Source organism: Podarcis erhardii (genome assembly GCF_964252035.2).
Source record: "Podarcis erhardii genome assembly, chromosome: 8".
NCBI lineage: Eukaryota > Metazoa > Chordata > Lepidosauria > Squamata > Lacertidae > Podarcis > Podarcis erhardii.
The window spans coordinates 38066220-38090801 of record NC_138499.1 but is presented as its reverse complement, the minus strand read 5'-3'; the positions used below and the strand labels follow the sequence as shown (position 1 = coordinate 38090801).

The window sequence follows — 24582 nt, the reverse complement described above, 5'->3', positions numbered from 1 at the left end:
AGATAGAACCCTGGCTGTCTTAAGCATGATGTCTGTGGCATACAAAAGGAATAAACAACACTTGGGATTTAAAGCAGCTGATATTCTAACTTGGTTCTGTGCTCTTCTTCCCTCTGCACTTCCCTCTGCATAAAAGTTTTATTCTAAAAGATTTTTAAGAGCTCTTTAGACTGGAGTTACAAGCCTCATTGTCCCAAACAGGCAGATAAGGTGGTATACCTGTGTCCGGGTATCACGGCAAACTGCCATGGTTTGCATGAATGAATTATGTATAGGAATACATAATCAAATGTCATTTTTCTAGCCAAGTTTCTCCCATGCCCCCAAACTTACTAATTTTCCGGGTGGAGGAATATTCTTTTCCTTCCCTCATACAAGTTCACACCTCAAAACTAAATCAAGGCACAGATTTATTACCTCAAGCTGCTTTTTTTTGGGGGGGGGGTAACTTGGCTTGGCTCTTCTGACCTTTTTTTGGAATTCATATCTCTCCTTCCAGGAGAACTAAAAATGTAGTCTAGCACGACAGTTTATTGGTATATTGAAGCAATTATTTCTACATAATAATGCATAGGTAATATGCAACGGTGTTGCTTTCAAATCGGTGTTACTTTACCTTTTTGTTGTAAATTCCAAGAGATACATTGTATTGTTAGGTAGTCGTTTGCAGGTAGATGTGCTGGACCATAAGAAAAATGGCAAAATCTGCATTAGGGGATTACCTTCATTAGGCCAACCAAATTTTATGCTGAATATAGGATGCAGCTACAGCAGGCGTCAGCTGCATCCAACATACAGTCCAGAGAGTGCATATCAACCCCACTCCCTTCATGATACACATGTGTACTGTTCCAGTTACAGATAGGTAGCCGTGTTGGTCTGCCATAGTCAAAACAAAATAAAAAAATTCCTTCCAGTAGCACCTTAAAGACCAACTAAGTTAGTTCTTGGTATGAGCTTTCGTGTGCATGCACACTTCTTCAGATACACTGAAACAGAAGTCACCAGACCCTTCTATATAGTGAGAAGGTGGGGAGGGGTATTACTCAGAAGGGTGGTGGGAATGGGTGATTGGCAGATAGCTGTGATGAGCCTGTGTCCGTGTTAAGTCTGGTTGTAGTATTATTGTGGGTTAGGAGTTGTTTAAGATTGGGTGGCTGTCTTAACACGGACACTGGCACCAGAGCCTGCAATAAACCCAGATGCCAACTTTGCTGCCACATACACCCGGACAACACCATTACTGGCCCCAACAACATCACACATACCATCTCGGGACTATTTAATTGCTCATCGTCTAACATTGTGTATGCCATCAAATGCCAACAGTGTCCTTCAGCTCTCTATATTGGACAAACAGGCCAAACCTTACGCCAAAGAATAAACGGACATAAATCGGACATCAGGAATCACAAGACAGAGAAACCAGTAGGAGAACACTTCAATCTCCCAGGACATTCTATACAAGATCTCAAAGTAGCTGTTCTATTACAAAGGAATTTCAGAAATAGACTGGAAAGAGAAGCTGCTGAATTGCAACTTATTACCAAACTTAAAACCATGGAGAGACCTGGTCTGAACAAAGACATTGGATTCTTATCTCATTATACATGACAAAGCCATTTTTCACCTTTTCACCCCTTGCTTTTTCCTGTAAGACCTATTGCAGTCGTTAAGAGTCGCCAACAGGCTCATCACAGCTATCTGCCAATCACCCATTCCCACCACCCTTCTGAGTAATACCCCTCCCCACCTTCTCACTATATAGAAGGGTCTGGTGACTTCTGTTTCAGTGTATCTGAAGAAGTGTGCATGCACACGAAAGCTCATACCAAGAACTAACTTAGTTGGTCTTTAAGGTGCTACTGGAAGGAATGTGTACGGTTGTGTGCTAGTGCTGCACTTGTGATGACAAATGGGAGTTAGATGGCACCTCATAATATCAGTTTAAACTTTTTCAGAGTTTTCATATTTAGCCTGTGGAATGCTAATGATACTGTTCTTCAAGAGTAATCACAGAATATAACTGGCCTCTTGTCTGATAACTATTCAGTCACTTGAAAAATGTGTTGATTTATTTCTACTCTCTTAAAGTATTTTTTTCTTTTCTTTTTTGGTAGGACTGAAATTACTGCAACACTGACTTGTAATTTTCATCCTAGGTTATCTGTGCCAAGAACAAATACTACTTACACTTCTGCAACACAAAAATAATGTGCTGCAAAAGAAGAAATAGAAATGGTTTAACTTAAGCACAAGCTTAGCAAGTTCCTTATTTACTGAACTAACGTATTGTTGGAAACAAGATTTTTTTCCCCAACAATGTTTTTAATTTTAATGTGCTATATAAACAGCAGCTTGTTTTGGAAGAGGCTGCATGATAGAATTTGAAGTACTTCAACTGGGTTTAATTTCCACTGCATTGAAGCTAGTGACTAAGCTTCCATTGAAATTGAACAAAAGAGATAAATAGAGTCAAGAATGTGCAAGGATGAACATTAGGGGGTGATATTTATTTTTATTTGTTCTCGTCTTGTTTATTTATTTTCTTTGATTTATCTCTCTCCTGATCCATATGTTAATGGAGAAGTATAGCTTCAGGTCACCAGCATACTGATGCCACTATGTTCCAAAACTCCCAATAACTTCATATATATTATTATTATTATTATTATTATTATTATTATTATTATTACTATTATTATTACTATTATTAGTAGTATTTATTTATTGAATATCTGCAGCACCTTCACCCAAGGATCACAAGGATTACAATATAAAAACACAAAGATGCATAACAAACTAAAACAATAACCACACATACACATTGTTTAAAAGGCTATAGATTGTTTAATTAGCCAAAGCCATAGCATATAGATGTTAAATAGCATTGGAAAGAAAATAGTGCCCCAGGGAACCCCATAGCACAGGTGCCAGGTAGTCTTAAGAGCACTCCCCCAATGTTACTCTTTGGACTTGATGATGTAGGTAGGAATGGAACCCCTATAGTACAATGCCTCTTATATCCACCCTACACAGCCAGTTTAGAAGGATACCATTGTCAATAGTATCAAAGGCTGCTGAGATATCAAGTAGTAGCAACAGGATTGAACTTCCCAACCCTCTCCCATTACAGATGACTGTCCCCCAAAGATCCTATGCAGAAGAAATACATAGAAGATTCACTTTCAAGTGTGCCTTTCTATGTACTAACATATAGCAGAATGTTAAAGGTGGTATTGTGCCTATTTCTCAGTTTTAAGCAAAAACTCTTAAGGTACAATAAGTCTTGTCCCCTCCACGGATTGTGTCATAGACTGGCTGGATGCCAAGGAGTGATGGGAGGCGCCAGCTGAATAACCTCCAAGGGCATAAGACTCAGGGCCTGAGATTTGGTGGTGGGATTATGATGATGATGATGAGTGGTCAGAGGGAGAAGACTGGGAGGAGGAGGTGTTGGAAGCTGAAGAGGTAACAGGGTTTGGTGAGCAGGAAGAGAGCAGTCCAGAAGCAGAGGCCAAAGAGGAGGGGGATCAAGAAGCAGCGATATGAGTCAATCTGGTGATGAAGCCAGGGTGTCTTCCCCTCCTGCTGTGACCAGTTCCCCTCCCATTCTGGTCTCCTAGAGGAGGTATGAAGATGGAGGAGCAAAGACAGGCACGGCGATGGAGTCTCCGATTGCTTAGGAAGGGCCCAAGGGAAGACTTAGGACAACTGTAGAGAGGTGGGGTCCTTCAGTCCCCACAACAGCCTCATAGGAGCAGGATCTACCAGAATGAGTTGCTGTGCTCAGTAGGCCTGGCCTCCTGAGCCGACATTTCCCCCTTGAATAAAAAGTTAACTGCACTGACACTATGTGATTGATTGCTGACCTACTCCTGAAATCCGCTCCTGAAAGATTGTTTTCTGCTGCAAGTTTCTTGAAGATGAAATATATGGAGTGGTTGCAGAAGCACTCTGTCTAACCCTAACTACTGGAGGGGATCACTGTTTCCTTTAAGAGGTTTTACAGATGAGCTGTACAGGCTGGTGCCTTTACTCCATTTTCCTCCTCCAAACTTACTACTTTAGAGCATAGGTAGGAATTCAGTGGTCCTCCAGATGTTGCTGGACTACAACTCCCATCATCCTTGACCATTGACCATGCTGGCTAGGGCTGGTTGTAATTGGTGCCCAACAACATCTGGAGAATCACAGATTTCCTCTCCATATATCTTCCTTGTTCCTTCCTAAATACCTTCTGACATTTAACAGCTATTTGTTATTTTTTAATTATACCATTGCCCCTTTTAAAATAACTTTGAATTATTTGTGGTTCATGCATATATTTTCCACTTGCATCTAATAAATTTTAATGTTCAAACATTTTTTCATTAACTTTCTTTACTGCTGCTTGTGCCATAAAGCTTTTCATCTGTCTTTTGAAGAAAATCGGGTTTGATTGCAAATATATCACCATTGCACACAGCTTGCTCTCTGTGTATATCTTTTAGCTTGTGTTGGGACTATTGGAATATTCAGTCTTTCCACCCATAAGCCATAAAATTATCCATATGGGTATTAAATATTCCCAGGCTTTCTTGTCATGTTTTCAGTCCTGTATTATTGGAGGGAGAAGATGGAATGAGAGAGAGGTTTGGTCTGAAAACCGTTGTCCATTTTAGTGCATGTTCAGCATATATTCTACAAGGTTTCCGTAGTTTAAAGTTTGATCAGAATGTCCAGATTTTTAAAAATGATATATATTGAATTTTGTTATTTCTTTAAAAGCAAACAAATCCTCCCTCCTTCTACTATTACTGGTACATACTTCCTTATTTAAAAAATGTATTGGCTACTTCCACTTACTTTGATCTTTCTTTCTTTCTTTCTTTCTTTCTTTCTTTCTTTCTTTCTTTCTTTCTTGTGTTAAATAAATTTTTATTGTTTTCCACAATTTAATTCCACATTAACACCAATAAAAAAAGAACATTTTTACACACACACCCAATCCCCATGTGTAGCAATATCTTTTCAAAACCTTTTCTTCGAGATTCCAAGAATCTCTGGACTTCCCTCCATCCCCTCTTCTGGTTCTTTATATCAACAAAATTCTCTTATATTTCCATATCCATTTACCCAATTTTCTAATAATTACACATAGTTAATCAAAACTTAGTAACACTTCAAATCATTTACCATTATTTAACACGTCATTTAAGCGTCTAGAATATCATTTAACACAACTTTATGCATTCCACATCTGTACTTAACTATTATTTTTTCTTCTAATTTTATCCCCATCTCTATTAATTGCAAGCGTTTAATCAGAGCCTGCTCACTTACTTTGATTTTGTTGTGTCTCTGTAATAAATCAAACCAACAAGCACATCTATGATGATCTGGGTTTCAAATTCATTTTTGTTTGTAAGCCAAGTGGACACAGAGAGGGTGGGTGTCAAGATAATTGGTATTCCCACAATTGTTGGACAGATTTTATAACAAGAATAGTGTCTGTCTTAAGAACAGGAATGTTGTCACATCAGCCAGGCAACTGGAAAGAAAGCAATTGAATGGAAGTAAGGAATTGTATTAATGGATTGGATTTGTGAGGAACAATGACAAGTTTTGCACTCTCTTCTGTCTAAACTGTTCGGTGGGTCACTGAAATGGTGACATCTCACTAGTCAAAATGGCATGAATTAGGGTAGTCATATATATGTTTCTCCGGTATAGTGAATTATTTGTATTGGGGCTCTGAAATGATTCACAGATCTGTTTTACTATAGTGCTACATTGTTGAACTAGGTCTCAGAGAACATTCAGCTCTGATTCACGGGGTGACCTTGGGCCAGTCACCATCACTCAGCCTAACCTACCTCACAAGGTTGTATGGAAGACAAAATGGGGAGGACAAAACAATGCACTGTATATCACATTGAGCTCCTTGGAGAAAAGTTGAGATATAATTGCAGTGCTTTGGGAGGACCCGGGGTGTGTGTGTGTAAAAAATGAAGTGCCAGTGCTCATATCTTGATAAAACTGCCTTGGGTGCCAACACAGAGTGGCTGCCATAAGCAGCAAAACAAGATGGTGGTACTCTATAAACTGTACAGGTCTAGTTAAATAAATTTGCGTGTCGAGGTCCCCAGGTCCACCCCAATAACTCACACATCACACAGAAATTTTTGTTTAAGATTTTTGGCATAATTTTGGCCACAACTTTATTAAAATACAAATTTGTGAGTGGTTGCGTAGGCATTGGTTGCGACTAGCTGCCCCCACCATGGGGGACAGTCTGACATTCCGCACGATGCGAAAGTCAGAATGGGGGAATACACTTGGGGGTTACGCGGAGCAGGGAACCTGCCCTCACCCCAAATGCAACCAGGAGCTCATTGCTATGGCCCGAGCCCCCTTGACAGAGTGGACAAGCAATAGTTAGCTCCCAATTCCTTTAACGGAATCCCTTGCAGCAGCAGCATTAGAGGGGCAGGCACAGCCAATCCATGCCCCTCAACCAACCAAACCATAAACCAATGCCTAACCGTGAACCTTACAAGTTGTGACGATTTGCTACGCAGTAGGCAAAAACCAAATGGCCCCAGCCAATCAGCCAGATGGACAAAATTCCTACCAGGCCCCCGCTCCAAAGCAGACGACCCCATGACAGGCATAGCAAGGTCAAAGCAAATAACCCTATTCTAGGGAGGGAGGGAGGGACGGGCAATCCAATGCACTGGCAAAAAGAGAAAGCCCTAGCCTCGTGCAAGGAGTTTTACTATTTCTGGCTGTCAATCAATAAATGACAACATTAACTTCTTCCCAACAATAAGGGAAGCCCCAATTGCATCAGTGGCCAACGATCAATTAGCCCGCCCCCCAACTTTGGAGTGTCCTGGCAGCCCCCACCGCAACACATGCTCTCCATGAAGGAGAACACGCTGTGTTGGCCTTGGAGTACTTTCTCTGCAACATTGGTAGATATCTCTGGCAGATAGGTTGCCTCTGTGTGTGATGTCCAAGATAATTCAGGGAAAGGATCTCTGCCCCCAGCCTCAGGGTTCCAGGGCTGTTCTACTGCTGTAGAAGTGCCTGGATCCAGTACATTGCAAAAAATGAAGTATCAAGGGTTACACCAGCAATTATCAAACAAGCTGTATAGATAAGACAGTAGAATTCAATTGTGAGTTAGCACTGTGTATTCTAATTGGCTCTATTACATTTTGATTGATTGGTCTATGCTTCTGTATCCTATACATCTCTAGTACTAAAACTGAGCTTATAAACTATGATTGCATTTGACAGAGGTTATGCAGTTTGCTACTTGCTCAGTGTTTACAATCACAAGGAATGAGATAAAAGTTTGAAAGAGCAATTCAGCTGAGGATTGGGCATTTAGTATCATTAGCTGTGCTGTGCCAAATTTACTCAGATCAGGAGAACAAACTATTGTGATTGTTATTATCCTTATAAAAGCATGATGGAGCATCTAAATATAGAAACCCAGCATACTCTTCCCAGAATACAATTACTGATATATATTTATTGCATAGGCCTTGTAAATATTTTTGTGCAAATTTGTCTTGGAATATCTAAGGCAAAAAATAAAAATGAGGGGATGTTTCAAAGAATTATCTTAAGTGTTCCCAGCATTTGATGCTGTAACCCACTTCGCCTTAAAACATAATTATTGTAACTTAGATATCAGTCTACTAATTTAATTGTTTTCCTGATGTCTTCAGTAATTCTTTCCTCCATCAGTCTACATCTAAATATAAAGTTTAATAACTTGTACTTGAGGTCATTTTACTTTATTTATTGGAAATTCACTGAAGAAACAGAAACAGTAGTGAAATCAAGGTTTGGACTTTGAGTTTCCTTAAGGATAACTGTGATAAAATTTGTTGAACAGTGCATAGCATTTTGTTTTCTTTTTAAAAAGCAAATATCAGTGTTTATCAATTATGCTGGGCTTTAGCGCCCCATTGCAACCCATTGTTTCAGGTAGCATGCACCCCTCCTCTTGCCACCACCTCTCTCTCCCCCACCTGTCCAGGCACAAACACCTACCCATCCCCTGACATCAGTGAAGTGCATGCAGCTGTGAAAAAACTTAATGTGCTGATGATTATGTGAGGCTTAATGCGTTGTGAGCTAGAATTGCTGGAGAGGGTAGAACTCTTTGTTCACCTTCAGCAGAAAGGATTTGCATTTCATCTGCATTTGACTAAGAGCTACACAATAGTTTACACTTAATCACTGTTGTATTATATTCAGAATCACTCCCTGTAAATTGTAAACACTACCGTGCATGAAAGCAGTTTTCTTGGAATGTGCCTGGATCTGAGTCATGCCAAACACTGAATTTGTGTCCATAGAGAGGAAACAAATTGCCCCATGGAAAGCAGTTTATTGAAACCAATTAAAAAACAAACAAACCCAAAGATGACTGCTTGAGCTACTACAGATGGATTTTTGATAAATTCAGAGTTTTGCAAGTAAATTTGATACTCCCTTGCTGCTGTTCTGCCAGATTTGCTCTCAAAGGCTGACTGAATGCTAAAATATATAAGTGCTTAGAAGTTATATTATTCTGCAGGAGTTGTGCTACAGGACTTCAAATGTGGTGAAAATAGTTGGATACATATCTTCCCTATTGTTATTTGAGACACTTGATTTTCTCTTCTCATGGACACCTTGAAAAACTATTTTGCCTTGCAGAGTTAATCAAGGGAATTCCCACAACTCAAAGTGTCCCTATTTGAAATGCAGTACAGATCCCTCTGCTTGTAAAGTGAGATGAGCACTGCAACCCCAGAGTCGTCTGCAAGTGGACTTATCTGTCAGGGATCCTTTATCTTTACCTTTACCTTTACAGATCCATGCACCAGATATATCCTGCTGTGGGTTTCTTTTTTTAAGTTAGCACTTTAAATCAAAGCAGAAGAGAAAATGTCTCTCCAGACTTGTGTTCATTGCAAATATGTAAAAAGTAGTCCATGCATTTTGCAGCTGCATACATGCAGTTTTGCAGGATGCAATTGCATTGGGACGTTTGAGTCTTTAGATAGGTGCAAGGCAGGGCTTTCTGTTGTGCATTCACCTTATTTGTAGCCTGCTGTGATTACTGAGTTCTTTTTGCACAGTTAGACAAATAAAGGTTGTTGGTGAGCATTTTTTGTTTGTTTGTTTTTTTACAAGTGTTGTGAATAAAGTTTGTAGAGAAAATGGTAGGTGAAATGAGTGGAATTACTGAGAATTGCTGTTTCCTTAGGGAATAGCTATGTTCATGAGACAGATTGAGGGAAGGTTGTGTGACTGTGTGGGGGTCTCGCCCCACCCACTACTCCTGGAATGTCCTCCCTGACATATTATCTTCTTCTTTGGCAATCACTCGTAGCCGAGTAAGATTGTCTTCCATAAACACAGGGTTTTTTGGGAAGACACCTGTGTGTGAATTTGTTTTATGTGTGTAGATCAGTGCACGCTGACCAACACAGTCTTCACAGTAAGGCTCTGTTCCGATGGCATGAGTAGTCACGACGACCAGTAGATTCTTATCTGCTGCAGCCTTCATCTGCCTTCACAGCTGTTGTAACATACCGCTTGTCATCATCAGCCTGTTCTGCTGAAGAGGACTTCTTGGAACATTCTTTGTCTAGTTCCTTCCCTTTGACCATACCGACTTGGGTGACCCTGACGGCTTTGCTCACAAGAGTCATAGGAACGTGCAAGCCCACTCACCATGACAAGGTGATGATCTAGCGAGTGAGGACATATTATAGGGGTCATGTGGCTCTCATCTCCAAAAAGTTTTCCCACCCCTGCTATAGAGAGGGTTCTTATGGGGAAGAGGCAGTGCAGGGGCATGTATTTGGAGGAAGAACAGAATTGGAGATGCCTCTCCTCTTAACAACAACAACAACAACAACAACAACAACAACAACAACAACACACCCTGAATATCTTGTTTGTATTGTGTTAATTTTGTAGGTATGTCCTTAATAGAAAGAGAATGAGAAGTTTGCTTTTATTGAAATTCAGTAGCAGGCATCTTTGCTAAGTTGGGTGATGGAAGTTATGGAGGGATACCAAATTTGACAATAAAATGTTAAACATGGACCTGCAGCAAAATCTGTGTACAGTCCTCTTGTTCAGTGTGCCAGCCAGCCATGTCTTCTTTCAGGCCACCACAATCAGTTTTCTCATGCCCAATTTATACTTGCCATATTGTGGTGACTGAGCATGCTTGGTCATCATTGAACTGTTTGGTAGGTGCACAGTTGCTCCCTTGGATTTTTTTCCTAAATGGTGGTTTGTACAGGCAATCTGCACTTTGTGCACATTCAAAGAATGTGCAACCATGCACACACGGGCCATTTTTGGACCCAAAGAAGCTGGAGTGGTGTGGGGTTGTAATGGACTTATGCATTCTCCACCGACTTGTGCAATAACCTGGAACGCAGCCCTCATGCCAGTTGGGGCTTGCCTAAACTTCTGAAATGGGGCTCCCTGAAACATGCTGATATCTTGCTCAATACCTTTGTTTTGCCTGCCTAGTCTTCCTAACTTGGTACCTGAATCTGTTGCTGGATTTCCTTTATATTTTAGTCCCTACTCTCATTCTAGAACTCATCTTCAGGTTTCTCCTAAAATACCATTGATTCTACCTGCAATCAATCAATCAATCAATCAATGCAATTATCAATGAAAGGAACAGCTAAGTAAACCACAGTACTTTAACAGACACTGCCTAAGCTGTACTAATCCATAACGCCCCTATCCCATTTGTTTTCCTTTATTTCATTGTTGCCTCTGTTATTCAAACTTTTATATCCATGGATCACAAATCTGTCTTTTCTGGCATGTTTTTCTCCATATCCGAAGCTGCTGTCTTGATCTAGAGCACTAAGAAGATCAATATTGGATCCAACTTATCTAAATTTCTCTTATTATCTTAAAGTGAGGTTGTCCTTTATCTCAGCACTGTAGCTGATTCCAGACTCTGCAAAAACCATGAAATTTTTGCAATATTCCAAGAACACTTGGAATTCCAAGCCATATAGGTGGAATCTACACACATATTAAAAAACTCTGTGAAAATGCTTTTTTTAAGAAATGTTTTGAAAAATACATTGAATTTTGCATAGCTCACTGGTACTATCTAGTGTCACATCTGTATATTGCAGATTTAAAACATTTTATTTGCAGCTGTGTATCTGAGTCCATAGTAGGGACGCGGGTGGTGCTGTGGTCTAAACCACTGAGCCTAAGGCTTGCCAATGGGAAGGTCGGAGGTTCAAATCCCCGCGATGGGGTGAGCTCCCATTGCTCGGTCCCAGCTCCTGCCCACCTAGCACTTCGAAAGCATGTCAATGTGCAAGGAGATAAATAGGTACCGCTCCAGTGGGAAGATAAACGACGTTTCCGTGTGCTGCTCTGGTTTTGCCAGAAGTGGCTTAGTCATGCTGGCCACATGACCCAGAAAAGGTCAGCTCCCTCAGCCAGTAAAGCGAGATGAGTGCCGCAACCCCAGAGTCGTTCGTGACTGGACTTAACTGTCAGGGGTCCTTTACCTTTACATTTTAGCTGAGTTCATAGTCAGCTTGCAAGAAATCTAGGTGCAGATAAACAGGGCAAAGCATTCACAAATGCTAGCATAGAAGCCATTCTTCCCCACTGACATGCTCCCCAACACAGAGGAGGAAAAAGCAATGCCCACAGTTTTCCACTTTTGCTTCCGCTATATGTATAATTCACACTAATATTATTCAGCATTCTTCCTTAGATATAAGGATACAAATACAAAATCAGACCGCTAAGTTTGAGTCCAGCAGCACCCTGTAGGATCCCAGGGTAGCCACAATGGCTATGTTGCAGCGCCTCTGTCAGAGGCAGCATGCTGGAGATTACAGGTGACGGGGTCTTGGTGCACTCATGTCTTCTTTGCAGGTTTCCCACAGGCATCTGGTTGGCCACTGTGAGAACAGGGTATTTCCCTAGATGGGCCATTGGCCTGATCCAGCCAGCTCTTCTTACGTTCTTATTTAACCAATTGCTTTTCAACTAGGGTCACTGGAGCCTCATTTTCAGAGAGATAACCTCTCCACCACAACCTTTGCCTACATCCAGTGCAACTGTACCATAGAAAACTACATTTTGTCCCTGCTTCATTTTTCTCTGTTTCACAGCTCCTAAGGCAGTGGAAAATTTGCCTTTCATCTTGCTAGATTAAAACCAAAATAAAAACCCTAAGTTGCACAAGAAGTGCAATAACTTCCTTTAACTAATACCTGACTATCAGAGACTTAAGTGTGTCTTTGCTTTGATGGATCATATACCAAAGGTTCATCTAATCCAACATTTTGTTCTTCATAGCCAGGCAGATATTTGAGAAGCTCAGAAGCAGGACATGAGTTCAACAGTATACTCAGCACTCATGTAACCCAGCCACTGGCATTCAGAGGCATACTGGTGACCTTGGAAGGTAGAGCATAGCCATCATGCCAAGTAGCCAGCTTGCCTAATCCTTTTTCTTGTTGGACAAGAAAAATCCTAAACAATGGTTCTTGAACTCTCATCTCTTAAGATTTCTGGTATTCACCACAGGACAGTCATTAAATCTCAGCCAGCCTTTATTTGAGGCTGCAAACACAACATATATTTAAAGCTCTCTTAAAGAACACCTGGACCAAGAATCCTGGGAACTGTAGCTTTTACCCCGCCATTGAACTACATTTCCCAGCACCTTTTACAAACTACAGTTCCCAGGCTTCTTGTGAGTGGAGAAATATGCTTTGAATGTACGTTGTGCAGAGACTGATTCTCTCTCACATCCAGTACTACAACTGCTTGTTTTATGGGCTTTTTAAAATATCCAAAATCTGCCATTTTTTCCTTGTCAGGTCTGAGCAAAAGGGCAAGGAAGAAAACAGTTGCAAAGAAGTAAGCTAATTTCTAAGCACACATTTTATATGTAGCACTAGGTTTTTGTTTGCTCTGTTCATATTTGCTAGTAATGTAGAAATAGGCTGTGGACACTCTCTGTTTTGCTCTTTATCCAATGTGCTACTGTAGCACCCTGCTTGTGGTTAACGCTTAGCTGGAATGAAATATTCAACACAGCAATAGAGAAATTAAAATAATAATTTATTTGTCAGACAAATAAATGATAGGCACAGTGGTATATGGTTACCAAAGCTCTGCCCCTTCCAGCCCTGATGGCCAGCACTTATATTTCCTCAGCCCAGCCCCCTTGCTCCTCCTTTGGCTGCCTCTGTCCAATCAGCCTGGTTGAAATTCCTATTGGCTGTTTGCTAGAACCAATCATAAAAGATACACCCATTTCCTATTACCTTTTATGGGAGACAAAGAGCTATATTTCCTTCTATCCATAAATGGCAGACAAGTAGCCATATATTTGCCTCGACAAAGCACCTTAATTACCAGATCACCTTTTGCCCCTGTTGCCCCTGCATTCCAAAACAAATGGCTAAAACAAATGGCTCGTGGTATTAAATTCTATCTAAACAGAGATCTTGGGTTCACATTCTCACACACCATCAATGAAATAAGAATCTAACATAAGAATCTAACATTTCTTACTTTCTAAATCCTTTGCCTAATTACATTAAGCCAACAAATCTCATACATAACATAGATAGCTTTTTAGAAGAAAAGGCCTTTGCAAAGTAAAAAGGAACTCAGTAAAAAACAGCTTCAAAAGAAGCCTCTTCAGTTTACACCCCCCCCCTTTCCCAGCCAGCTGCTTTTCCCAAAATTTATTGCCCTTTAACTCTCTCAGTATACCTTAAACCTTAGGAAAATATGGCTAGAGTCTGATGGGAGGCACATGATATTATTTTCTGTTAAACAATAAATCTTACTATTTACCAACTCTTAATTAGTGTTTTTGCAGCTTGATTGTAAATATGTAGGGTCAGTGTAACATTTGCTCCCAGCCTGTAATTCCCTTTTACAACTTTGAGAAACTTGTCTCCTGCTACTGCTATATATTAGGGGGGTCCTTGTTCAGGAGAGCAGGAAGATAAACAACTGCCAAAGTACTTAGCCAGCTGGTTTCTGCTTGGCATGAAACATACAAACATTTGCAAATATATCTTTAAGCTCATTTTAAAATACAGGCCTTGATCAGATGCCTCACTACCATGGCTGGTTTGGAAAGCCATGTACACAAGAGGTTAACCACAATCTACACCTATCCTGTGATTTCTTAAGAAAAACTGCATTTTGATCCATTTCCCCCACAAACCTGCTTCGATCCGAATTGAGAAAAAGAATGACCTAGCTGTGTTTTAAGCCAGTAATGTGCACACTGCCTTAGATTGCAACAAGAGTAATCATGGTTTTTTTTACCAGGGTGCTTTGAAAGCTAGCATAGTAGCCCTAAGATAAAAGGCTAATAGCAGAATACAAAGGGATCGCTTAAATAGAGTGTTCCAAAGAGTTTCCATTATTAATGATGTATAAGAGAGGGGAAGGATGGAAGCCAATAAATAGTAACCTTTACAGTGCCGTTATTGCAGAGAAGGCTGTTTTTAAGTAGCAGTCAAAAGGTAATAGGGTATAGTGCTATAAAGTTTTATGAATCACTATCCAGAAAACAAGATGATGGTTCAGCAGGGTATTCTGAACTCTTAACTAATTTGTTAACATTAGAGACTATATGAAGTCAGATTTTGAAGTGCATATTTTAGCTCTACTTTCTAGAGATATTCAATTCAACATCTACATGCCATTGAAGAGATCTTTTTTTTTTTTATGGCCAGCATGTGTGCAGCACAACAATGGTCTGATTTAAGTTTGCTTTCTAAAATTAAGTTCTGAGTCATGTGTCTCCTTGAAATACAGTGGTACCTCAGGTTACATACGCTTCAGGTTACAGACTCCGCCAACCCAGAAATAGTGCTTCAGGTTAAGAACTTTGCTTCAGGGTGAGAACAGAAATCGTGTCCGACGGCACGGCGGCAGCAGGAGGCCCCATTAGCTCAAGTGGTGCTTCAGGTTAAGAACAGTTTCAGGTTTAAAATTGAGAGACCTCCTTACGGGGAGATCTGAAGACCGAAGGATTACAAATTTGATCAAGGTGGAAATTGGAGCTTTGGGGACAGTTGGGCTTGAAAGAAGTATGTTTGAGTACCCCATAGGCTCTATTTTTAAGTTTGGAGGGCTGGCTGGAAAAAATATGGATCCTGTTGGGCCGAAGCCTCTCCGAAATTTGGGGTTCAACATTAAGGACTACCAAAAAGGCCGGCAGAGAAAGAGATTTAAAAGCCTCGGACGTGAGATCTCCAGGCTAAATATGATATGGAACTGATGAACACTTGTTGGGGACTGAAACCGGGAAGGGGGTGGGTGGAGTTTGGGAATCCAAAGGGTATATAACTATAACTATAACTTGCTTTGTTTTTTATTTTTGTTTTGTTATTTGTTTGGAACTGGGGAAAGCCGTGGAAGGGAAATTTTGGTCGACTTTAGGAAAAAATGTTTAAGAAGGAGCAATGATGTTTAAGTATGGATGTTTTAATTTGGATAATAAGGATTTGTTGAATTCATAATTTAAATTGGAATACAAGAAGGGGAGGTGTGAGGAGGTCTGAGAAATAAATTGAATGAAATTAAGTAATTGAAACTATACGTGTTTTTAATTGTTTTTTTTCCTTTTTCTCTTTTAAATTTTGGATTTTTGTATTTTTGTTTTTTCTTGTTTAATTGTTGTTTTTGTGTGTTCTTATTGAAAACGCTAATAAAGATTTATTAAAAAAAAAAAGAACAGTTTCAGGTTAAGAACAGACCTCCGAAATGAATTAAGTACTTAACCAGAGGTACCACTGTAAACAAATCTCCCTTTCCACAAGACATAGCTAAGGGATAAAATTTGGCACACAGTGTTGCTTAAAAACTTACAACACCCTTTTGAAGGACACTTCCACCTAGTGAGAAACCAGTAAGTCTATTCATAATCCAGATGCAAGGCGATGCAAGGCTTTTTGTGTTTGGCAACCTTTTAAAGAGAATAATTTGCATCTGAAAGCATATGAGTTACATGTGTGCCAGGTTTTAACCCAGGTTTGTTTGTTTTTTACATGCTACTGAATTTCCATTTTAGAAACTGAATTTAGATCCTCATTTACTGAAATAACACTGCAGTTCTGCAGTATAAAGAGAGAAATAGAGATGCAAGGCATGCCATATCACAGCTGATATGTTTATGGTGTCAGTGTATCAGGACAGTGATTGTCAATTGCAGCAACTTCCAGGAACTGATTAGCACCTTGCGCAAGAAACTTAGAAATCACTGCAGATTTAGTATGGAGTCACAAAAGCAATAAAAAGGGCAAGAATATAGTAACAGGAATCAGGACATTCCTTGGTGCTTGTTTTATTACTAGTATCTGCTGATTATTTGGAACAATAAAGAACAATAACAACAACAAACTTTGAGTCAAGGGTGGGGGAAATCTAACTTAAAATATGAAACTAACAGCTTTTGTGATGGGAACATCTATTGTGAAAGCGGAGCTTGAGCTTTGATTGATAAATGGCATCCATTGACATTGAGCTTAGACTTTGATACAGAAAGGGCACAGGTTAGTCCTGCATTGTCTGTGCTGTAAATAAATGCAACAACAGTTTACTTGCTATGCTGTTCTTCCTTTTCCCTTCCACCACCACCTCAGACTTTTGGGGGATATGTGTGTGACAGGGCGCTATAGGGAGGACAGGGGGCTATAGGGAAATAGGGAGAGAGAAAATTTCCCATCTTTCACAAGTGGATACCTTGCATCAATGGAGGGGGCAATGGAGGTTAATTACCAGCCAGTGTTTGTATGGCTGGAACACTTGCTTACCACACTCTTTAAACATCTTAGGTTTTGCAGTATTGCATATACTTTCTGGTTGAATATTCAATATAGCTTTGTTGCATAATTTGCTGACTTTTTTGTAGCCTTAGTGTTCCATAGTTTGCCTGGTAATGCCTATTAAAGAACTCATTCCATGTTCTTAATGTCACTAAATGATGTATAATTCTGTCTTTATTACTATGTTTATTTCAGCAGTTACTGAGGAAGTATAACAAACCTTTCCTGCTCTATGAAGCTTTAAAGAACTTTTATTGAGTTGGATACTAATAAGTAGATTAAGAGATCTTAAGAATTAATAATATATGTGAATTACTGGTGTCATAATTTCATAGCAAGAAATAATAATAAATATTTTTATACCCGTGTAACATCTCTGAAAAAGAAAGAAGATAATGTTCTGTTTGGAGTGCATTAATAAAATGTTACCAAATTGTGTTTTTATTTAATGCCCATGCTGGTACATAATTTGCTTGTTAAAAGGAAGACATATAAAAACGCTTTTGGATCCCCCACTCAGTTCCAGTGCAAGGGCGTGGGGAGCATTTTCACACCCCTGGTGCAGAGCTACCCTCTATTCTATGTCACTTCAAAATGATATGTTTTCATACAAGCTGCCATATTGGATTAAACTAGTTTTCTGTCTAACTCATTATTTTGCCTGCTGACTGTGACCAGTCAGATACTATTGTGTGATTCTCGTGCAAGGCATGATGGTCATATCTTGGTCTGTTGCTCCCCAGCATTAGATAATCACAGGTATAGGTATAGGAATGGTGCTTCATGGCTTGTAGGCACTAAGTACCCTCTGATGGTAGATTAATTTGCTTGCAATTCAATTAGGTCGTTATGGTTTTCACCCTGCATTATCAGCCATGCAGTTCATCATTTACCACCAGTAAGTTGCAGCTGTGTTGATGGCAGATTCATTAATTCATTCTCTGCCCACCAGGTGCTGCCACTACATTCTGTTTCCTTCCCCTTTTGTTGCTGGTGCTTCTACTTGAAGAAATACCATAACATCAGCAGTAGTAACTATAGCAGAGGAAAGGCATAGTTGAAGGGAAAGAGTATTAGGTAAAGAAGTAGTGAGTGAGCAAGAGTAACAACAATAGGGTGGAAGGACTGGGGCGTGACTAGGCAGAGCAAATAGAGGAGACAGGAGTCCCCCTTTGAGAGGTAAGATTTGCAAGACTGATTTATTTTGTAACTGATTTTGGCGTGTGATCATATGAGATCAAAAGGGTTCTGTACACAGCATTTGAAACACGTTGCTTCACTCAAAGAATTCTGGGCACTCTAGTTTACCCCTCACAGGGTTTCAATTCCATCACTCCGGAACAAACTGCAGCACCCAGAATTCTTTAAGAAGAAAAATGTGATCTGAATGTGCTTTAAAGGTACAGCGAGTACAGAGCCAATGATGAAGTAAGCCTAAGATCAGAAGGAGATGTTTGTCTTAACATTTGTAGCATTTGTCTTAAACATTCCAGAGGGGAAGCCATGATAGTCTGTTGCAGCAGCAACAACAAAATGTGTCTTAGTCTTTTAAAGGTGCCACAAAACTCCTTGTTGTTTAAACATTCACAGCAGAGACAAACATTAAGAGAGAAGGAAGCTATTGCTGTTTTTAACTCTGCATAAACTGTTCAGTATAAAATACATGAATTAAGATCATCTAGGCAAAACGCCAACAGCTGCAGTTCTGGTTTTCTTTTGTGACAATAGATATAGCAGGAGAGATTATTAAATTTTCCCTCCCAGTTGGTCCTTTTCATTCAGCCTCTTTACCATGTTTTAAATGACAGGCAGAAATATAGGGACAGCCTTGAAAATTCAAGAGACCACATAAAATGTCTAAGCAAGAATATGATTTACCATATAAGCCTGCAGCTTTGTCGCTGTAACTTATTTTTAAAAAATTGAACCCCAGGCTTAGATTACAAATAACTAACAAAGATGCATAAATATACCTACATAGAAGTGCATCAATCCCAGTTTGTTAATCCCATATTAATAAGGCGCATGCCATTAGTCGAAAGTATGATGGAATGTTTTAGCTTGAACAGTCCACAGCTGTAGCTCAGCCAACAAATGAAGGGGTGTGGAGAGAGATCTCTGTTGCTATAGCTGTGATATCATACACTGTTACTAACATGTGGTTGGTTATTTTGCGTTTCAGATCACTGCTTGTAGTGGAGCACAAAGGAACCGCAGAGACTTCCACGTCCTTCATTGAGAAGAAAGAAGCCAGCAGAGCAGGATTAATACAGGCTTGTTTCTGGTGGTCTTCTTATACAAAGGCTGCCTTCGAGGGTGGGGGAAGAAGGAAGAAAGAAACATCGTGCTTATTTAATGAGCTGTGAAATGAAGCACTGCTGCTGCTGCTACTGCTGCTGCTGCTAACCTCCCAATTCCTAGATTCATCTGCTATTCATTGTGCTTAATATACATGTTTCTGCACTGTGCATTTAGAAGATCCCAGAAAGGAATTCAAAACGGCTGCCGGGGAAAGACCACCAAACATGCCTACAGAAACACTACAGACAGGTAGCATGGTGAAACCTGTCAGCCCCGCCATCACTTTCACTTCAGCCGTTCCACTCCGCATTCTAAACAAAGGACCTGACTATTTTCGCAGGCAAGCAGAGCCTAACCCAAAAAGACTTAGTGCCGTGGAGAGGCTGGAAGCTGACAAGGCAAAATACGTTAAGAGCCAAGAGGTCATCAATGCCAAACAAGAGCCTGTGAAACCAGCAGTGCTTCCCAAGCCGCCAGTGTGTCCTGCAGCCAAGCGGGCTTTGGGCAGCCCTACCTTGAAAGTGTTTAGCAACAATGCAAAGACTGAGAGTGGTGTCCAAAGGGAGAATCTGAAGCTAGAGATTTTGAAAAACATAATCAATAGCTCAGAGGGCTCTAGTTCAGGTTCGGGTCACAAACATAGTTCACGAAACTGGCCTCCCCACAAATCCGATTCAGGAGACCTTAACCGGCATTCGTTTGCAGAATCCTTAAAGGTTTACCCCACCCAAGGCCGTAGCAGTCCTCAAGAAAGCAACTCCAATGTGGGTAGAAGACTATTGGGACAGTCGCCAGAGTCATTCTTGCACGTTTCCCATAGCTCATCAGACATTAGGAAAGTATCTAGTGGCAAAACCTTAAAAGCAATACCGTGCAGTAGTTCAGCTCCACCTCTCCCTCCCAAACCCAAAATTGCTGCCATCACCACGCTGAAATCGCCAGAGATGGACACAGTAGAATCCAGCTGTGGAGTCAGTAGACGACCTTCTCTACAGCGATCGAAGTCAGACTTAAGTGACAGATACTTTCGAGTTGATGCAGATGTTGAAAGATTCTTTAACTACTGTGGACTGGATCCTGAAGAACTTGAAAATCTTGGGATGGAAAATTTTGCAAGGGCTAACTCTGATATTATCTCTCTCAATTTTCGCAGTGCAAGTATGATCAGTTCAGACTGTGAACAGTCTCAGGACAGCAACAGTGACCTTAGAAACGATGATAGTGCCAATGACCGCGTGCCATATGGCATTTCTGCAATCGAAAGAAATGCCAGAATCATCAAGTGGTTATACAGCATCAAGCAAGCTAGAGAGTCACAGAAAGTGTCCCATGTGTGAGTTGGATCCGCAGGGGGGCAAAGAGGGACTGTATCTTTGTGAATATTGTGAAGGGTTGTGAAGTCTACTTGAAGTCTTAATACACTTCTCAGATCCCTTTTTGTGTTGCTTGTTGTGCAATGTTTTCAAGTTGCATGCCTGTCAACATGTGAACTGACCTGGCTTCCACTTGAACAATAACTAGCTACAGAGCCTGGCTGAGCATACACACATTATCTGCCAAAAGTTTAAGACCAGAATCTAAATAGGGCTTTGTTTATGAACAAATTGTTTACATTAAATGGTTATATGGCTTCTTTTTTCTAGATCTGTAGGTCCCTTGTGGTTGTTTTGGGGGTTTTGTTTTGTTTTGTACATTTTTGTGTGTGTCTTGAGCACAGGTATAGTTAAGACACAGGACAGAAATTGCCAACCTAAGATTGTTGTAGCACCGTGCATTAGAACGGCATAGTAGTCTGTGGAATGAATGGGTCAGATTACCTGTAATAATAATAATAATAATTATTATTATTATTATTATTATTATTATTATTATTTATACCCCGCCCATCTGGCTGGGTTTCCCCAGCTACTCTGAGCAGCTTCCAGCACATATAAAAACATAATAAAATGTCAAACATTGCAAACTTCCCTATACAGGGCTGCCTTCAGATGTCTTCATCTGTGAATAGCAGTAAAAGGCAGTGGTATAGGGCTGAGGTTGCAGGGAGGGTGGGGGCTGGCCTGTCCATGAACTACATTGTATAATGCAATTATTTTTCTTTCTTTCTTTCTTTTTAAAAAGGTTGTTTACCTTTCAAAGAAAGGATGCACAGGTTTTCTGTCGTAATCTTCTAACTGAATCCCCCCTCCACACCCACCGACACGCCTGGTGCCCCCATATACAGCCTTTTTACAAGCAGTGGTCTGGAAAGCTATAAACTTTTTTTTTTTTTTTATGTAGCAAGAATGGTAATGGTTTGGTTTCACCAATCAAGGGGTATTTTGAAAAGAGCTTGGGAAAATGAAAAGGATGGGTGACATTTTAAAGGAAACTTCCTTGTCTTAAACTTTTGACAGGAATGGTTAGATCCTGTTTGCTGATCTTTGAATGCCTTTAATCTAGACAAAGCACATCATGATTACAAGCTCCTGCTGCTGACTACTTTTTTTATAGACCTGTTTGAGCAGTTCATGAACAGAAAATGGAAGTACACAGCCATATCAGTATAATAAGAGCCTCTTACCCAGAAGTTTAAACACACTCAATATAGCTGAACTATATCTGAGAAATTGTGATTATGTTGTCTTAAATATGTTATATCTTAAGGCTGTGGAAGTTTGTTACAGCTCTAGGAAACTGTAGAAACATGACAGTATGTAGCTTCTTCTTTTTTGTACCCTTCTCTTCCTCCTTGCACCGTACGATGTTTAGTGCTGCACGTCAATCTGTTACACTTTTTTTTCTTTTGACAATCTTGTGTCTTCCCAATGGTTTAACTGTCATGTCAAAGTGGCAGTTGTGGTGCATAGCAGAGAGTTGAAAGTGCAGTGGTCTGCTTCATTGTTATTATTATTATCATCATTATTATTATTCATGCTTTGAAGTACTTTGCAGCACTCTTATACTTCATCAGCTAATAGGAAACTTTTTCTTGTGTAAATGCTGTAAGACTTTGTACATATTTCAGTTCTTACGAGATCTTTAAAAAAAAGTGTTATGCTAATAAATAGCTCTTGGTGCAGCTACTGGTCATGAGTTTCTCTGTTTGTACTCATTATGCTAAAGTGGGCACAGGAAAAAGATTGAATGTAATGAGTGTGAAAGCAACTCCTGGTTAAATGTACAATGGAAACAGTTCCCATCCCCTACCTCAACCTTTTTACTGCTAGACTAGGCATAATCAGGGTTGCTGTTATTGCTGAAATTTGTAGTCTTGGCCTTCAACCCCAAGGTTCCCAGGGCAGTGCATAACAATACGTTTGTTCATCAATTCAATAAGTTTAGTGTGCTAGCCAAAGGCCATAACAGTTCATAACAAAATCAACACAAAAGTCATAAAGCAAATATCAAACCAATATATCAAGAAATCAGAATCAGACAACCCAGCAGCAATCTATCTGTTACATCAGCCCAGACCATATTCTTTTGTTTTTGTATAATTATGTATTTTGTACTCTTATTTGGTATTTTTCTGTTGCGAACTACTCTGGAACCTTCAGATGAAGGGCAGTATACAAATTTGAATAATAATAATAATAATAATAATAATAATAATTTATTATTTGTACCCCGCCCATCTGGCTGGGTTTCCCCAGCCACTCTGGGCGGCTTCCAACAGAGATAAAAAATACACTAAAATGTCACATATTAAAAACTTCCCTGAACAGGGCTGCCTTCAGATGTCTTCTGAATGTCAGGTAGTTGTCCATCGCCTTGACATCCGATGGGAGGGCATTCCACAGGGCGGGCGCCACCACCGAGAAGGCCCTCTGCCTGGTTCCCTGCAACTTGGCCTCTCGCATAAATAATAATAATAATAATAATAATATACCTGTAGAAATTAATACATATGAATCTGACACCTAAAAACAGTGTAGGCGACAGGTGGATCTTGATGGGGAGAGAATTCCACAACCAGAATGCTACAACAAAGATCCTAATCCACATCATTACATCACGAGATATAAACAGAACTAAGAACAAGGCTTCTCTTGGAAATCTTAAGGCACGGGATACCAGGTAATAGGGGAGGCATTGTTTTAAATACTTTGGCTTAGGCTATATAGATGCCATAGGCCAAAGTCAGTATCATAAATTGGGCCCAGTAGAAAACAGGCAGCCATTAGATACCCTTAAGGCTAGGTGTTACAAATGTAGGGAGCTGTGTTATACCAGAGTCAGACTGTTGGTTCAACTACCACACCATTGTCTATTTTGACTGGCAGTGGCTCTCCCAGCCCTACCTGGAGATGCAAACTTGCCTTCTAAGGCTAAAAGAAGAGGGGGTGATTTTCATGAGGGCCACATCTGGGCAGAAGGATTAAAACTCCTCACACACTGTCTCTTCTTTAGAGGCCATTCCTGAAAAAAAGTGGTTCAGGTATAAGTATGTGTCCACAAGAGCAGAGATGAAAGGAGGTGAAGAAGGTAACTTTTATCAATTAGTACCAGAATTTTAACAGATCACTGGGGCTCAGTAGCATGCGCTCAATAGTTTTTAAATAATGCAGATATAAATTTGTTATACCTTTGACAAAAAAATATGCAACTTGTCACCAAAATCCATCCTGAAAAACAGCCAATGCAATACCAGTTCTTAAAAAGGGATCTAAGGGAGAGTCACAACAATTAGCTAGTTACTCTTTGTCCTAGGTAAATTGGTAGAATTATTAAAGCTAGAATTATTATTTGTATTTTATTTTACTGGAGTACAAGTGCATATATTGCCACACAGAAAAACACAAATGTGAATAAGGGCATATAACGAATATGAATGAAGTCATAGCCCAAAGGACTAATAAGTTAGATTACAACATGATAACCATAATGTCAAATAAGTGAATCTTTCAAAAAGGATGAATTAGGCGGGGGATGAGTACTTGACACCCCTTTGTTTATGTGATGAAGGGAAATCACATTTCAAAGAAGTCTTATTTAGCTGCATCACTTGCCAGTTTACTTTGACATGTTATCTTTCAGGCACTGCCCAAAAAACATAATTCTGAACCAATTCCGAACTGAATATCTAGAGAAGCATTTCCAGTTATATCTGCCTCCATTCTAGCTGCTATAAGGAAGAATACGATGAGGTTCTTCTGGAGAAGCTGTTATTGATCCTCTTCATATACACACACATAGATGCAAAATGGTAACTTGGGGCAATGCAGTATTTTTAGACATACAATGTCTGATATATTCCTTAAACCCTGTTCTCAGAATGTCTTTACCACTTGACCAGCCCACCCCATGCAGATCATTCACCCCCCTTTCCTTGCATCTCCTCCAGCATACATAGAATCATAGAATCATAGAGTTGGAAGAGACCACAAGGGCCATCGAGTCCAACCCCCTGCCAAGCAGGAAACACCATCAGAGC

The 24582-nt window shown here is 40.0% G+C and overlaps 1 protein-coding gene across 4 annotated transcripts in view; it reads left to right on the top strand.

Moving 5' to 3' along the window:
* The window catches only part of FAM110B (family with sequence similarity 110 member B), a 72438-nt gene extending 50211 nt beyond the window's left edge, over nucleotides 1-22227 (top strand). For all 4 annotated transcript variants that reach the window (XM_081874562.1, XM_081874565.1, XM_081874564.1 and 1 more), the window contains exon 2: nucleotides 19048-22227. In XM_081874562.1, the coding sequence (XP_081730688.1) occupies nucleotides 19391-20503 (1113 nt within the window). In that variant the 5' untranslated portion in view covers nucleotides 19048-19390 and the 3' untranslated portion in view covers nucleotides 20504-22227. The remainder of the gene's footprint in view (nucleotides 1-19047) is intronic.
* The last annotated feature ends 2355 nt before the right edge of the window (nucleotides 22228-24582 follow it).